At 31.7% G+C, this 15,210-nt stretch overlaps 1 protein-coding gene across 11 annotated transcripts in view; it reads left to right on the top strand.

Moving 5' to 3' along the window:
• Window positions 1-1,733: 1,733 nt before the first annotated feature.
• The window catches only part of LOC143248588 (vasculin-like protein 1), a 37,334-nt gene continuing 23,857 nt past the window's right edge, over window positions 1,734-15,210 (top strand). The window contains exons 1-8 of one of the 11 annotated variants that reach the window (XM_076497065.1): window positions 1,734-1,962; window positions 2,394-2,491; window positions 4,673-4,788; window positions 7,347-7,681; window positions 7,964-8,069; window positions 12,074-12,203; window positions 13,474-13,661; window positions 14,107-14,256. In XM_076497065.1, coding sequence (XP_076353180.1) covers window positions 7,998-8,069; window positions 12,074-12,203; window positions 13,474-13,661; window positions 14,107-14,256 — 540 coding nt within the window. In that variant the 5' untranslated portion in view covers window positions 1,734-1,962; window positions 2,394-2,491; window positions 4,673-4,788; window positions 7,347-7,681; window positions 7,964-7,997. Of the gene's footprint in view, window positions 2,059-2,393; window positions 2,497-4,672; window positions 4,789-7,346; window positions 7,682-7,963; window positions 8,070-12,073; window positions 12,204-13,473; window positions 13,662-14,106; window positions 14,257-15,210 lie in introns of all 11 variants that reach the window. The other 10 variants (XM_076497064.1, XM_076497069.1, XM_076497071.1 and 7 more) reach the window with 10 other exon arrangements.

The raw sequence follows: 15,210 nt of genomic DNA, 5'->3' as shown, positions 1-15,210 counted from the left end.
TGCTCGCCGTTTCAGCTGTGGGGGGCGTCAGTTCCACTATTCGTCAGTAAAAGAGTAGCCCAAAGAGTTGGCCTTCCCTCTGGGTGGTGATGACAGATAGCCTTCGAGTAGCCTCTGGTCTTACACTGCTAAATTTAGGACGTTACTAACGCAGATAGTGCAAATAAAATAAATTTATAATATTTTATTTCATTTCGCGCAAAGCTACACGAGGAAATGAAATAAAACCCACCGCCAATTATAAATTTATTGGAATTTGCACTAAAAATAAAAATATAGTTTGTAACGTAGAAACCTAAAATTATTTGTTTTGTCTGTTTGTTTTTGGAATTTCGCACAAAGCTACTCGAGGGCTATCTGTGCTAGCCGTCCCTAATTTAGCAGTGTAAGACTAGAGGGAAGGCAGTTAGTCATCACCACCCACCGCCCACCGCTAACTCTTGGGCTACTCTTTTACCAACGAATAGTGGGATTGATTGTACATTATAACGCCCCCACGGCTGGTAGGGCGAACATGTTTAACGCGACTCGGGCGCGACACTCGGATTACGAGTCGCACGCCTTACGCGCTCGGCCATGCCAGGCCAATTTGTTTTGTCACACTCTTATTTATAACACTGAATAATAAATATGGTACGATGCTAGAATATTATTCACGCACCTAAGTTAATTGGGATTTTAAATCATGCGTTATAAGGTCTTAAACAGCTCATAAATATTAAATGCACATCATAAGAAGTCGTTCGAAAAAGTTTTCATTTTTTGGTTATGGGAGCGCTTACTTTTCCTTAATGTCCATTAAATGCTCATAATTCAGCTAACAACACAACTGCATCGTAAATTGTGATAAGCATATCGAGCCCAGAGATAGACAAAAAGTGAAAACTCATTTGTCAATAAGCACAAAGTTACACAAATGACTATCTGTGCTCTGCCCGCCACGAGTATCGAAACGCGGTTGTTAGCAGTATAGGTCAGCAGACATACCACTGTACCACTGAGGGTCGAATGAAAACTTCGTCGAACAAACAAATGTCAATAAATATCTCAAGTGCATCTAAATATGTGCCAGCTCTACTGACACGTCTTGAATAGTCGAAACTACAGTTTAAGATAGTGGGTACGGCGTATAAAAAAATATATTAGTATACTACATCCATTACAATCTTTTCAGTTTTATCTTTGTTGAAAATAAATTAAATCTGTGGTCTCATTAGATGTTTTTTATCCAAAGATGATAGTTTATCAGACCAGCCAGATATCAGCGACATAAGAATTAGAATATGTGTCTGAAATCCCTCTTTTGTGAATGACAAAGGTGAAATGGATTTTTATACTGGCACATTACGTTTTTCTGATTTTATTGGGCCTGGCATGGCCAAGCGCGTAAGGCGTGCGACTCGTAATCTGAGGGTCACGGGTTCGCGTCGCGCTAAACATGCTCGCCCTCCCAGCCGTGAGGGCGGTATAATGTGACGGTCAATCCCACTATTCGTTGGTAAAAGAGTAGCCCAAGAGTTGGCGGTGGGTGGTGATGACTAGCTGCCTTCCCTCTAGTCTTACACTGCTAAATTAGGGACGGCTAGCACAGATAACCCTCGAGTAGCTTTGTGCGAAATTCCAAAAACAAACAAAAAAACAAACGAACATACTGATTTTATTTGACTTTTAATAAAGTAATTCACGCCATCTAGTGAAGTCATGCCTTCTCGTGTAAAACGAGATCTTAAGAAGAAAATTACACACGCCATATTGTTGTTTTGAAGTGCGGTTGAAGTTTATGGTTGTGGATAAAGCGACCATTTTGTATGAAAACTAATCTGTAGTTTCAAATCACTGCCATATGTTTCGTGTTTTAGTCTTGATATTTAAAGTACATTATTCAATGACATTCAAATAGTTATGTATTGACGGAAGTCGAGGAAGCTGTGTTAACCTTTTTATATTGTAAATTAACGCGTCGTAAGTTAACTTGGCATGTAATGTTATTTTAAACAAGTTAATATTTAGGCTTAATAAGTAAAGGCAAACTCCATATTGGAGGTAGGCTTAACAAAAGTGAGAATTAAAAACTGTAACGTTTGATAGTGCTTTTGGTAGAAAAATATATTTCATTGTGTTATACTGACAACAATATTATGCTTAGTACCCTAACACAACAAATTCTGTTCATTAATGCTAATGGTACCAGGAATTTCGACCTGGAGTAACTGTAGTGACTACAAGTACAAAGTACAATATGAATATCATAAATGATGTTACATTACTCGAAAGTAGTTAGTATTATATTACTGTTTGTAACAAACATAGGTTTTAATTTTTTATCAACCACAACTTTTATAACATAACTTATAAATGAGTTATATAGTAAGTATTGTGTATTAATTTTATAGGTCAAAAAATTGGAACACAGTTGCAGTTCAGCGTTGAAATCTAAAAGAAATACGACAGGTGATTAGTGAGACTGCAGTGTGTGCCAGTTGATCTTTGTGTGAGGTGGTATAAAACTCCTTAAAATAAGAAAAAATGTGGCATTAAACAGAGTTGTAGTTTTCTCATTATCAGTTAAATAATTCCTGCAATTAACATCAGACAAATGGTTTTGTAGTTAAGTTTTGAAAGCTAAATTAGTTTCATATTAAGTTTCAATTGTGTTGTCTTTATTTTATTGTGAAAACTGAATAGAAAGTATGACTTGGTACTAATATTAAGCTTTAGATATTTGTAATAACCACCTATTGTATAATTTGCTTTTCATATTAAGTTTAGGTCTTGATACAGTATTTCTCAAGTAAAATGCATAAAGATTCTGAATTAATCTACATATTCAATACAACTTACTATATAGTAAAAGACAATTTTTTACTTTGTATGTAAAATATTAACAGTTGTAATTAAACTGTCTTTAAGAGATTGAGTAATAAAATATATTAGTTTATTAATTTGTAACTTACAGATAAGAGAAAATCACACCATAATTCAGAGTGGCTTAAATATTTGTAAGTATTAGTGAATTACATGATATAAAGTAGAACAGTTTTTTAGAAGAAAAACATAAATTATTCAACATTTAGAAATCCTATCAGAATTGCATACATACTTTTTGTTATCATTTAAAATAAAGTTGAACGGAATACTGTTTAAATAAAAATCATACTTTGTATCAACTGTCACTTGTACTCAAGTCTTTAGAGATAGTACAAACACAAATTTATTATATCCAACTAGTTTCAATAATCATTTGTTGAAATGTTAAATAAAAAAATAAATACTTTGTTTATTGTTATTGGTATGGACAGGATTTGTTCTTGAGGTTAACATGTTACATTTCTAAATATTTTTCCTGCTGTGATATAGCACATAATTAATCCTAATTAAAAGCTTTATGCTCTTTGTTTTAGATCTGAAGTAACTATTTTTATTGAACTGATCTATTATTACCATTGATTTGTAAAAGTTCCTGGTGTATTTTGCTTTATATTACAAAGTTTTTTTTAGAGATTTATCTTTGTCACCACATCCTTGGTGGGTGGCTTTGTTATATAATTTTGTAAGCAAAGATTACAGTTTTGACACTAAAAAATTTATATTGTTAAGTAAAGGACTTTGTTGTGTTATATTTGGCACGACTAAATTCAGAGCTCTAAATTAACTGGCACACTGATGTTTAGTGTTGTAGTTTTGATAATAAAACTTAAGTTTCATTAAAAAAAATTCTAGTGCACATTTAAAAAGCTTTCTTGTTTTAAAGTATCAGTTTAGCAATGATACACATTTCAGTTATTTATAGTGTGAAATTCTGAACAGAGAAAGCTACTGTAATTCTAGTTACGTTTAATTTACTTGCTTGTGTCGTACTGGTTTTGAAATGTATTTTAACTGATTGACATATCCAGTGTTGGATATCAGGAAGTGGCATGGCAAGACTACAGCTTTGTCTTATTTGCTTGGTTCCCAAGGCAATTAGTATGTGGGCCAGCTGGTGAGAAGTGCATAATCTGGCTTTTATAGTGCAGTTTTGTCAACAGCTTGTACATAGATGCAAGTGGTTGTTTATTGAAAGTAGTAATAAAAAAAGAAATGTAATCTGCAGGTTTCTTCCACACATTTCTCTTCCTTTGTGCATAATTTACAAGTGTTAGGCTAACTGACTTCAAGTCTTTTGACTTTAAAGCTGTATCTCTAAATTAGACCTTTTAGTGTAAGGTGTCAGTCAGCACTAGTGTACTGTACACTTTTTATCAAAGTGCTCGTGGCCTAGATACACCAGTTTCAGCTGAAATAATGCATCTAACTTTTGTGAAATAGCTAACATAAACATGTGTAATTAGTTTGATATTTAAAAATAAATGCTGCAGTGAAGATTTATATATATAGATAGGATATATATACTTATTAATGTGTAATTTGTTAACACTAAATAATGTTAACACAGATACATTTAATTTTACATAATACTGCTAGTAGCAGTCCTAAATTTCCTAAGATTTACTCAAATTAGAAATCACTTTCTAGTGTCTTTAAAAGTTAAAGTTGAGGTTTGAAATTGTTCATATATATTTTACTGATTAGAACATTGAAGGTAAAATATATTTTTTTGTTAAAGACTCAAAAGTAATTGATTTGTTACTTTATTGAAACATTCTGTTTCCCGAGACTAATTCACCGATAGTTTCCAGGAAAAGATGAACTTGTATGATTAAACTTCCGTTCTGTTTAAGATCCTTAGCAGTTGGGTTACATTCATTTTCAGGCCTGGAATTTTAAGATAGGTCCCACCATTTGAAGGTTTGTTGTGTGCCATTGAATAGTATTAAGAGTTTTTTTCTGTTATTAATAAAAACTCTGAAGAGTATTTCAATAGTAATCTCACACTGTCACTCTCATATAGAACCTGACCTCTTGACTTGTATAATGTTCTTCACTTTAACAAAAGTTTTATTTAAAAATATGTATTTAGGAGGTTCTTCCATTCACTGTAGCAGACTTATTGTGAAACACTGAGTTGTAGGTTTAGTAGCTGTATTGCTTCAGTGAAGTGTACTGAATTTGATACATCAGAATAAGTGAAACAAAATATATGTAGACACCAGTAATTGTAATAGAACAGGAAACATAAATATTATGTAAAGATGTTTGGTTTAGAGAAACTATATTGAATAAAAGTAAGGAAAAGTTAATTGAATATCAGGTTTACTGAAGTGTTGGGTAAAAGGGACCCCCTTTTAGATGTTACTGGAAGATTTATGCTTGTTGAAATGCTCTTAAAGTTGTCAGAGGAGCTGTCCTACATACTGGGGACTATAGTTTTTATCTTGTGTGTGGTAAATGGTATTTTTGGTTAGTAATTTTGTTTAGTGTTTTTGGTTGTATTTATCAGTAAAACAGTTTGTAGTTTTTGTGAACTTGCAAGTGAGACAAAGCTTTATTATCTGAATGACAACCTTTGTGTTCAGGTGTAATTGATCCACTTTTACATGTACTAAGGATGTCTTTAAAACTTGCTCTTCAGAAAGGAAATGGTGAGAATTTCAAGACAATTTTGTCTAAGGCAGTTGTAGTAGATGATTGTGTTTCTGAGGAACTTGAAACGTTTGAGTTTAAAGTGACAGGTAATAATTCTATTTGGGTCTGTACAGCACTGTTGAAGGATATTTTTTTGTTCTTGGTTGTTCTTACCATTTTCAGTCTGTCTGTGTCTTTGCTGTAGTTCCTTGGTTTTAATTTGTTTTATTAAAACAGATTTTCTTGATTAGGAGAGCTTGATGTGGATGGAGATATCAGCCTTTGTATAGAAGGTATTACAGTCTTAGTAGGTATTTTGTACAAGTTTAAAATTACTCACTGAGAGGCAGTGATGTGAACAATGTGTTTTGTGTAGATGTAAATGTAATTGTTGTATGAAAGGTTAGCATAAGAAAAAAGTGATTCAGAACCAGCTGTCTAAATGAAAAAATACATCATTTGTTTGGGGTTTCATAGGATGCTATAAGATCTGGCTTTTGGTATTGCCCATAAATATATTGGCATGGTTAGTAGCCAGTTTGGTACCAAATGCTGTTTTGGTAATCTGAAGGTAATGTTTGTTATTGAATTTGAAGTTGTTTAGAAGTAAGAGTAGTAAGGTCAGTTTGAAATTATGATGAACTAAAAAGTTTCAGGATGCATTTCAGAATTTCAAGTCCTTTTTGTGAAATGTAAAGTAAAGAAACATTCATTGTATACAAAAGGTTGGTAGGAGGTAAATGTCCAATTTAGCCATGTTTGTTAGAAGATATGAATCAATTGGAATTATGTTCATGTATTTTGAGTAAAAGAAAAAAAACACCTGGACAAGCCCATTTGAGTGTTAAGCCATTTTTAATTTTCTTTTGTAAGAGTTCTTTAACTTGATCACTGGTGGTTTTAATAAACTGAGATATAAAGTACCATGTGAGATTCTTGTAGAAATTACTGTCCTCAAGTTGTTAGCTTGAGTGTTTATAATAATGTTTGTTAGGAACAACAGTATCTCCATCCTGGCTTTGTTACAATACTGTAGTTAGATTTAAGGTTCTTGAAAGTATTTTTTTTCTGGTTCATATTATTGTGACTTGGAAAATTTTAAGATTTGTATTTTATTTTCTACAGACTAATTTTAATTCTCTAAGTGTGGTTCTGTGTTTGAGGTGTTCAGTAGGGCTATTTTTTTTAAAGTCATTATTTTGATTGTCAGCAGAGAGAGATTCATTATGATAAATTGTAGTCTGAGTACACTTGATAGTGTGTTTTAAACTGTCATTTTTGTAACCTTGTGTTTAAAGCTCTACTTGAAGGTTTGGTGGTAGAGAAAAAACATGCTATAGATTTGTGTATCTGAATTTTCAGTTTTTAACTTAGGTATGTGTTTAAGACATTACTTAAAGTACTATTGCTGTCGGTCTTAACCACTTAAGTTTAGTAAAATTGTTGATAATGTTAAATGTTTTACCATAGTCTAGTAACAAATGATTCATGTTGAAATTTAATAGAGATTGGAAAAGCTTGTTTAATCTTAAATGTTACATTTCATTATCTTATAAGATTCAAAGCTGTAATTTTAACAAAATAATACATTGGTAAATATGAATATTAAAAATGTTGCACCTTTCCATATTACTACTATAAATTTTATGAGGGAGTGAAACTGAAATAAGTACTTTATTTGTAAATCAGATTTTGGTGTTGAGAAAAATTAATGCTATTTCTTAGTAGCCACTCAGAATGTAGTATTTTCATTTAATGATGAAATAATCTATTTCTGGAATGAATAAATAAACTGATTTTATATATAATATGTCCATAATATGATTAATTTTTCTTCCTAGGTATTTTCAGTGATCGAATCTTGAACATAAGAATATTTCAGTTTGGTTGAAGCATGTTTACTATTTCAAGATGAAAAGATAGCAACAAACCCAGTGTTTCATTGTACTAGTTTGTGGAAGAAATACAGTATACCTACATTCCTTTTTCATGTTCAAGAACTTCAAGTCACATCCTCATGTAGAAGTTAACCATTTCTAACCAGTTGTTGGTTGCGTCCCAATCTCTTGCAAGTCTGGTGAATTTTAAAACACATTGCAGCTGTTGAGAGAAGTTTGTTTGTAAATATTTCCTGTATTCATTCACAGATATAGGTTTACTACTGGAAACCCAGGAGGTAGGATAGTAAGAATGTGCATTTTATAATTAAGCTAAACATAAGGAAACATTTATCTCAGTGTCTAATTCAGTTGTAAAGGCTTTATAAAGTGATTTTAAAGCAGATTATTCACTGTTAAAAAAAAAAGGTGCATTGTTCAAGAAATAGCAATGGGTTTTATTGACTAGTCCTTAACAGACACCCATTGAGGATCTTTCACAAAATTCAGGAGACAAATATATTTCATGCTTTCTGTGAGTCCAGATAAGTCCTATTACATATTAAAATTTTGAATTATAGTGCCTATCATGGTCATCCTGAGACAGGTCAACTGATGGCAAGTAACAACGCCCCTACTCATGATTTTGCGCCAGCGTGGCTGAAGATACCATTGGTTGAAAATACTGTAAGTTTTTAAGACTGATTTATTTTCAGGGTTACAATATTTGAATACTTACTAACAAAACATTTTAACTTGTGTACTGCACACAAAGTAAAATGTTTTTCTGAAACCTTGTGTTGACAGTGTTATAAAAACTTAATTTTTATCATTCAGTGATCACTTGGACATTGAAGTTTAACCTTGTGATTGTGGCAGTGCATGCCATTTGGCATAGTCCAGTGGAGTCATTTCCATTTTAAATTGTAGCAAAATGTGAAGTGTATTTATTGATATTGTAAGATTAATCTGTACATGTGTATAGGAATACCTCTATTTCATTTTAATGGTGAAGATGTGTGGATTTATCTTGTCACAAACCATGACAGTGATTCTTAACAGGGATTGACTAGAAAGTTTGTAAAAAGACTAATAGAAAATATGGTTAAGAAACAGATGTGTTCTTCAAACAACAGTCTACACATTCAGTCTCAATGGCTAAGGCTGCTAAAATTTTGAAATTATCAAAATCAATTTTCTGATTGTTAGATAAAATTCATCCACTTGTTTTTCATATTATGCTTGTTTCACAAACCTACTGAATTAACTGCACAGACCATAGGACTATTTTTATGTTAATTCTTGAAAGAGATTTTATCAGTTTTTTTCATCACAATTGGTCATTTCTCTTTAAAGCCATTTAAGTAAAAATGGCTACATACTCTTAACCCAAATCTATACGCAGTTACCAAAACTCCTGCAAAAATTCTGTGGCTGTTTTTAAGTTAATTCTTGGAAATGTCAAAATTTTCACTCTCATTTTGAAAGTTCTTCACTGTCAATATAAATTCTTTGAAGACATTCAGATATTGTTAAATAAATCTGAAATGTTCTTATTTTATAATTTTTGGAAATACTAGAGTAAAGACTATGTATGTTTATAAGTGTCCCCAACCTTATTATTATTATTATTGGTTCTAGTTTTACCAGCCATAAAAGAAAAAAAAACAGCTCCAAACATTTTGCTGAAATATGGACAGTAGTGATGAAAGCAATATTATGTCATTTAGTAGTTTTAAAATAAGTGTTTTGAATCGACATGAGACCTGTTGATCTATCTTGGCTGTCCCATCCTCTGAACTAAAATTAAGTAAGTTCAAACAAAGATGATGTGTCAACATTATCATTTCTCTTTACAATCACATCAATCAAATCATCCCTCTTTTTTCAGTGGAAAACAGTTTGAGAGATTTCAGTCTCTCATATGATAAACCCTTCATCCCAGGCACTATTATAGTAACCCTTCACTGAACTCTAATAGTTTGATGTCTTTCCTAAGGCAAGGAGCTGAAAACTGAGCCCATATTTCTAATATGGCCTAACTATTGACCTGTACAAAGAAATTATAACCTCTTCAGACTTTTCAGTATTTCTGTAGATACAACCTAAAATCCTATTTGCCCTACCACTAGCAACAACACATTGCTTGGATGGCCTTTGAAAGTGATCAACTATTACATCAAGATTCCTTTCTTTCATGATACTGTTAGGGTTATTCCCATCCAAATTTTACTTATAATTCAAATTATAACCCACATGCATTATCTTGCATTTATTATAACTAAAAACTCGTTTGCCATTTATGTACCCAACTCACTAAATGACCTAAATCCTTTTGTAAATCAGCAGCATCCTCTTCACTGCTGGAAACATTAATATTATCTGCAAAGTTAAGTACTCTGTTGACCTTTTTTTTTTTTTTATCTGTCATTGCTGTAAACCAGAAAGAACAAAGATCCAAAGACCGAGTCCTAAGGTGCCCCACTAGTAACATGAATCTTGTTATAAGCTTGAAAATATTATCATTTCAGTTCAGCTTGTTTCTGTAGTTTGTGATGATCCCTCATCAGATTTTTTAATAATTTTTAATGACATTGGTTTTAACTTGCATTTAGGTGATATGTATGATTTTGCATACATTGTATGATCGTTTCTTGTTAACTCTCTCAATACGGGATTGGTCTGTTTGACCGAATATGTGACTGCTTGTACTCATTTAAAGTCTCTAGGTTTACTGCTACTAACTTAATATACATATTGTATATATAGCTAAACAAAATTTGGCAGTTTTTTAGTAAATGTCTTTCACAAAAAGTCACTTTTAGTGAATTATTTTAAATAACCTAAAAATGTCCATTCATCTATTGATTACTTGTTTTGAAAAATTTGTCCAAAATTTTTTGTGGTAAGATTAAAAATGCTTTTCTTCATTTTAGAAATCTCAAATTTTATTTCTTTAGTCTCTTAAAACGTAAATACATTTCAAATATTTGATCTCAGTAAAACTTTATATTTTATTTATTTTCTCTATCTCAACTCTGTACAAGGTTGATCAATTTGACCAACCTCATAACCTCCGAAAAAATACTGAATTAAAGCTAAATTACCCCCCATTCTTTTCTTTTTCTAGAATGACTCCAAATTGTAAGAGAAACTACATTCATTTATCCTAATTAGCTATAAACTGGTAATAGTATGCTTCTATTTATAATTACACTTTACTGTTATATTGCCTATTGAACCATGTCTAACTACAGTTCATGGCATTATGAGTCGTAAATCACTTGAGGAAAGTGGAGGTCACTTTATACTATCTAATCTAACATTAACTACCCAAAAAAGATCTCTCTTTTACATTTTATAGAGCCCCAGCTAGAACAGCAGTATGTCTATGGATTTACAAAACTAAAGTGGGTACAGCAGATAGCCCAATGTGGCTTTGATATAAGAAAACACATACACACACATATTTATTCTTTATTTCTATAAAAGTATGAAAAACAAGAAATACATGTCCAGTTTTTTTACTGTTGACTGTTGATTCCAACTAATATAGTAATGCACTAAATATTTATTTAATTAAGTAATGCACCAAAAGATATAAAATAATACACAAACAGATAATTTCCTTTTACTAACACAATTTTCCTTGCTCTCTAGCTATGTGATAAGAACTGTTACAAATTCATACAAGCTAATCGTTTTTCTTTGGGAATGAAGCCTGTACTAACAGAGAAACAGACAATTCTGTGTTCAGAAAACAATGTAACATAATTTCTGTTGGTTAAGAATGATACAGAATTAAACATAAAATAACTTAAAAAATCCTTAGAGGATATTGCAAGAAGGGTCTGATTTTATTTGATTGTAATTAAACAAAATTGAAAGCTATAAAAATTATGGTATGTTTGAGCAATGATAAATTTATAGTATATATTTTGTTTAATTTCATACTTATTGGAGATGCAAATAAACTAGGGAAGAGGAGATCTCTAGAGAAAGTCATGTAATAACACTAGAGGAAATTCTGGAATTCAAAAATATTACATTATACAATTAAGAACATAAAACCCATATACTATTTAAGTACGTATTATTAGCCGAGATTTTATGCTATACTGATTGATATAACAAATATTAATTTAAAATTTTGAATGTAACTAAACCTTGTGATGTGCAGTAAAGGATGCCCATGGGGATTGGGTTAGAATATTGTATAAAACCTTGTATTTCAAGATTCACTTATGTTTGGCATTTCAGCCTTGCACAATAATAATTCATAAACTGTAATTCCATTTATTTTAGTGCTCTTTGTCTGTAACGGTAAGCACCAAGGTTATTGACTGCCAGTTATTTACTTTTTCCAGTTGATTCATCTGCTTCTCTGATGTTTTTTGAAACATGCATTTTTCTTTTTTTATATCAAAACAACAACAAATATAAAAATAATATAGTGATATGGTAAATGTAAAGGATGTCATCAGAAGTACCTGAAACTATGGTGATATAAAACTTTTCTACTGATTATGAAGAAATGTAATGGTTTTTTTTTTCATGTTGGTAACTAAAATTTTTTTGTTTAGAGGGACAGTTAAATTATTTATTTGCTTGATTAATGAACTGAATTTTATTTATAAATGTCAAAGATTAAGCATGTTTGATAAAGTGCAACAATGTTTGAACTCTTACAGAGACCACTAGGAAGTGATAGCGAACGTGAAGGACACATCAGTAGACGAGAAGAACATCGAGCATCTTACGGAAGACGTCCCCGAGAAAGTGATCAACCAAGAATTCACGAGACTGGCAGAGATAAAGAAGGTTTGTTTCTTTATTGTTTTAGTAAAAATTTAAGTGGAAAGCACTCAAGTCCTTCTGATAGTTCCCACTACTTAAATATAGACTGGTTGTTTAGGTTAGAGCCCTACCAGAGCTTAGATTGTGTAGAAATTAATTTTTTTTGGAAGTAAAATTTTGTTGAGATAGAATAAAAAAAAATGTAGAAGTGGAAGTAGCAGTTTACATATAGGTTTCAGCTTAAATTGTTGTAGAAAACAAAAGAATTGGTACCTTTGTTTTACAAATGTTTTATTGTTTATATTCTTTACTATCTTTCAACAAACAATTTTACTCTTTGGTAAAATAGCGTGTTACAACTTATAAAGATTCCAATACTGACAGGCATTCACACAATTTGGGCGTGAATAATGTGCCCGTGTTTCTTTGCTTACTGGAATCAAAAACAGGGGGACTTCAATATTATCATATTCTATTAACTGTATTTTGCACTGAAAGTGTGTTGATGTGTAGTATCAAAAATCCCAAAATCTATTGTTTTATTAACATGTACAACACACCTTCTTATACGTAATGATTTTTGTATTCTGAAATTTCAGTGTTGTGAGAAATTGTTTTTAATGAGATGTACGAATCAGATTAATGAATTAAAACAAGGTTGGGTGATATTTTTCCTTGTCACCTATGGCTGTCATTAGTTTTACAATACAAGTTTATATTAAGCACGATGATGACCAAAATCAGGTGTTCAAAATGTCTTGTTAAATAGAGCTTGCATTTTTTAAAGTTGTTGTTTGCATAACTCTGTAGAAGAAATAGTTTGAGTTATCTTACATAACATCTCTTGAGAATGCATCACAGTTCTTACTGTCAGGTTGTATTTCAAAATAATTTTAATGGAAAAGAAACAACATTCTTTAGCCAGTATTTTGTTATATTAAATTTCCTCTCAATTTCTTCACAACAAAATTGTGCAAGATGTTTTCATGTATTATGTAATGTATGTTAAAGTTAGCCAGAAGTCGTATGTTTTGCAACTTTCATTCAATATTATTGATGAAAGATAAATGTAATAATAATTGTATAATCCTGGTAAGCATGTTATTAGTCAATTAGTGGTTTTTCAGTTGAAATCTATGGGCCGTTTAATGGTTCAGAAATGGGTAAAATTTGCCTGTGATTTACTTCCTAAAACAGTACAGGAAGTTTAGTCTAAAATATTTATCATCAGTGCATCTTTTTTAATAAGATAAGAATGTTTGAAGTGCATTTTCTTGTTATTTTGCTCTGCCAGGAAAAAGAAAGTCATATTTTCTTCCCCGCCACCACCCAGTAGATAGTGACGACGATTCTCAGCATTATTTTAACTCAAGACAGTTTGACTCTGGCAGCTCTGTATCTCATTCAGCCCAGTCTCACACATCAGTCCTTCGTCGTCCTCATAGCAGGCATGATTTCAGAGACCCATCTTACCATTCCAAGGTGAGAGAGAGAAAACATGTATCTGATTTTATGTGAATTCTCAATTAAAAGTATTCAGTGTTTTTAGAAAATTTATTTAAAAATTACATGCTTGTGTTAATTTTGACTTAAAATATTCCATATATGAAGAATGATGTTACTCATGGCACTCTAATTGTTAATGGGTCCTTCATTTTGTGATGAAAAGGTTTAATTATATCAGTTAACATGGATTAACATTCCTCTATTCTAGCATGCCATGAGGTTGTGTGGTTGTTAACAGGCTTAGCTCTATGAAAGCATGTTTAATAGGTAAATTATCTGGTAACATATAAAGTTTTGTAGTTATGCTAACCCTAACTTTTGGAACCTTGCAAGATGTTACTGATATCTTAGTTTTTAAGCCAGTATATTTTCAAGATGTAGACTTGTTAGAAAGTAAAGAAAACCATTACACTGGTTTCAGTATGGATTTTCTCACCATGGAGAGCCTGCTGAAGGGTTTGGAAGTGTCAAGACCAAAAGCAAGCAGTTAGCCTCTTCATTAGGACCCAACATGGAGGCAGTCAGTGAAAGGGGGAAAGGAGTGTCTGGCAATAACTTTCATCAAGAGTTTGTAAGTTACACGTCTTGTGCCACGATTGTGTAAGACATGTTTACATTTGTAAGTTATTTAGAATTATGTTACAAGAGGTTATACTTTTATATGTGGAGAATTGTTTGAATGGAATCGTGTATTTTTTATTATGTTCAGACGAGAATCATGTTTTATTCAGATTATGTTCAGACGAGAATCATGTTAGGAGGTTATTCAGATGAGAACAACAGTAGATGTTATTCAGATGAGAACAACAGTAGATGTCTGCGTATCTTTAAGATTACAATCATGTTAGCTGTATGTATTTTGAAGCAATTCTGGCTAGAATAACATTAAATGTGTGTTTTTAAGTTGGTTAAGATTAGTATTTTGTGGATAAATAAATGTATCATTTTATTCACATGTGAAATGTATGAAATAGAGTTATCAAGATGCAGTTTTGTGTATTTTGTAAATAATCTATGTGACTTACTCATACTAACTCTTAAACTTACCATTTTGTAATCCTCAAACCTAAACTAGCAGTTCTCACTTCAACTTGTACCATTATCAGACTAGAAGTTCTCACTTTAACTTGTACCATTCTTAAACTAGCAGTTCTCACTTCAACTTGTACCATTATCAGACTAGAAGTTCTCACTTTAACTTGTACCATTCTTAAACTAGCAGTTCTCACTTCAACTTGTACCATTATCAGACTAGAAGTTCTCACTTTAACTTGTACCATTATCAGACTAGAAGTCCTCACTTTAACTTGTACCGTTATCAGACTAGAAGTTCTCACTTTAACTTGCACCATTATCAGACTAGAAGTTCTCACTTTAACTTGTACCGTTATCAGACTAGAAGTCCTCACTTTAACTTGTACCGTTATCAGACTAGAAGTTCTCACTTTAACTTGCACCATTATCAGACTAGAAGTTCTCACTTTAACTTGTACCGTTATCAGACTAGAAGTCCTCACTTTAACTT

This window comes from Tachypleus tridentatus, chromosome 4 (assembly GCF_004210375.1).
Source record: "Tachypleus tridentatus isolate NWPU-2018 chromosome 4, ASM421037v1, whole genome shotgun sequence".
Classification (NCBI taxonomy): Eukaryota; Metazoa; Arthropoda; class Merostomata; order Xiphosura; family Limulidae; genus Tachypleus; species Tachypleus tridentatus.
Note: the sequence above shows the minus strand (reverse complement) of the source record. Positions and strands in the feature narration are given on the sequence as shown.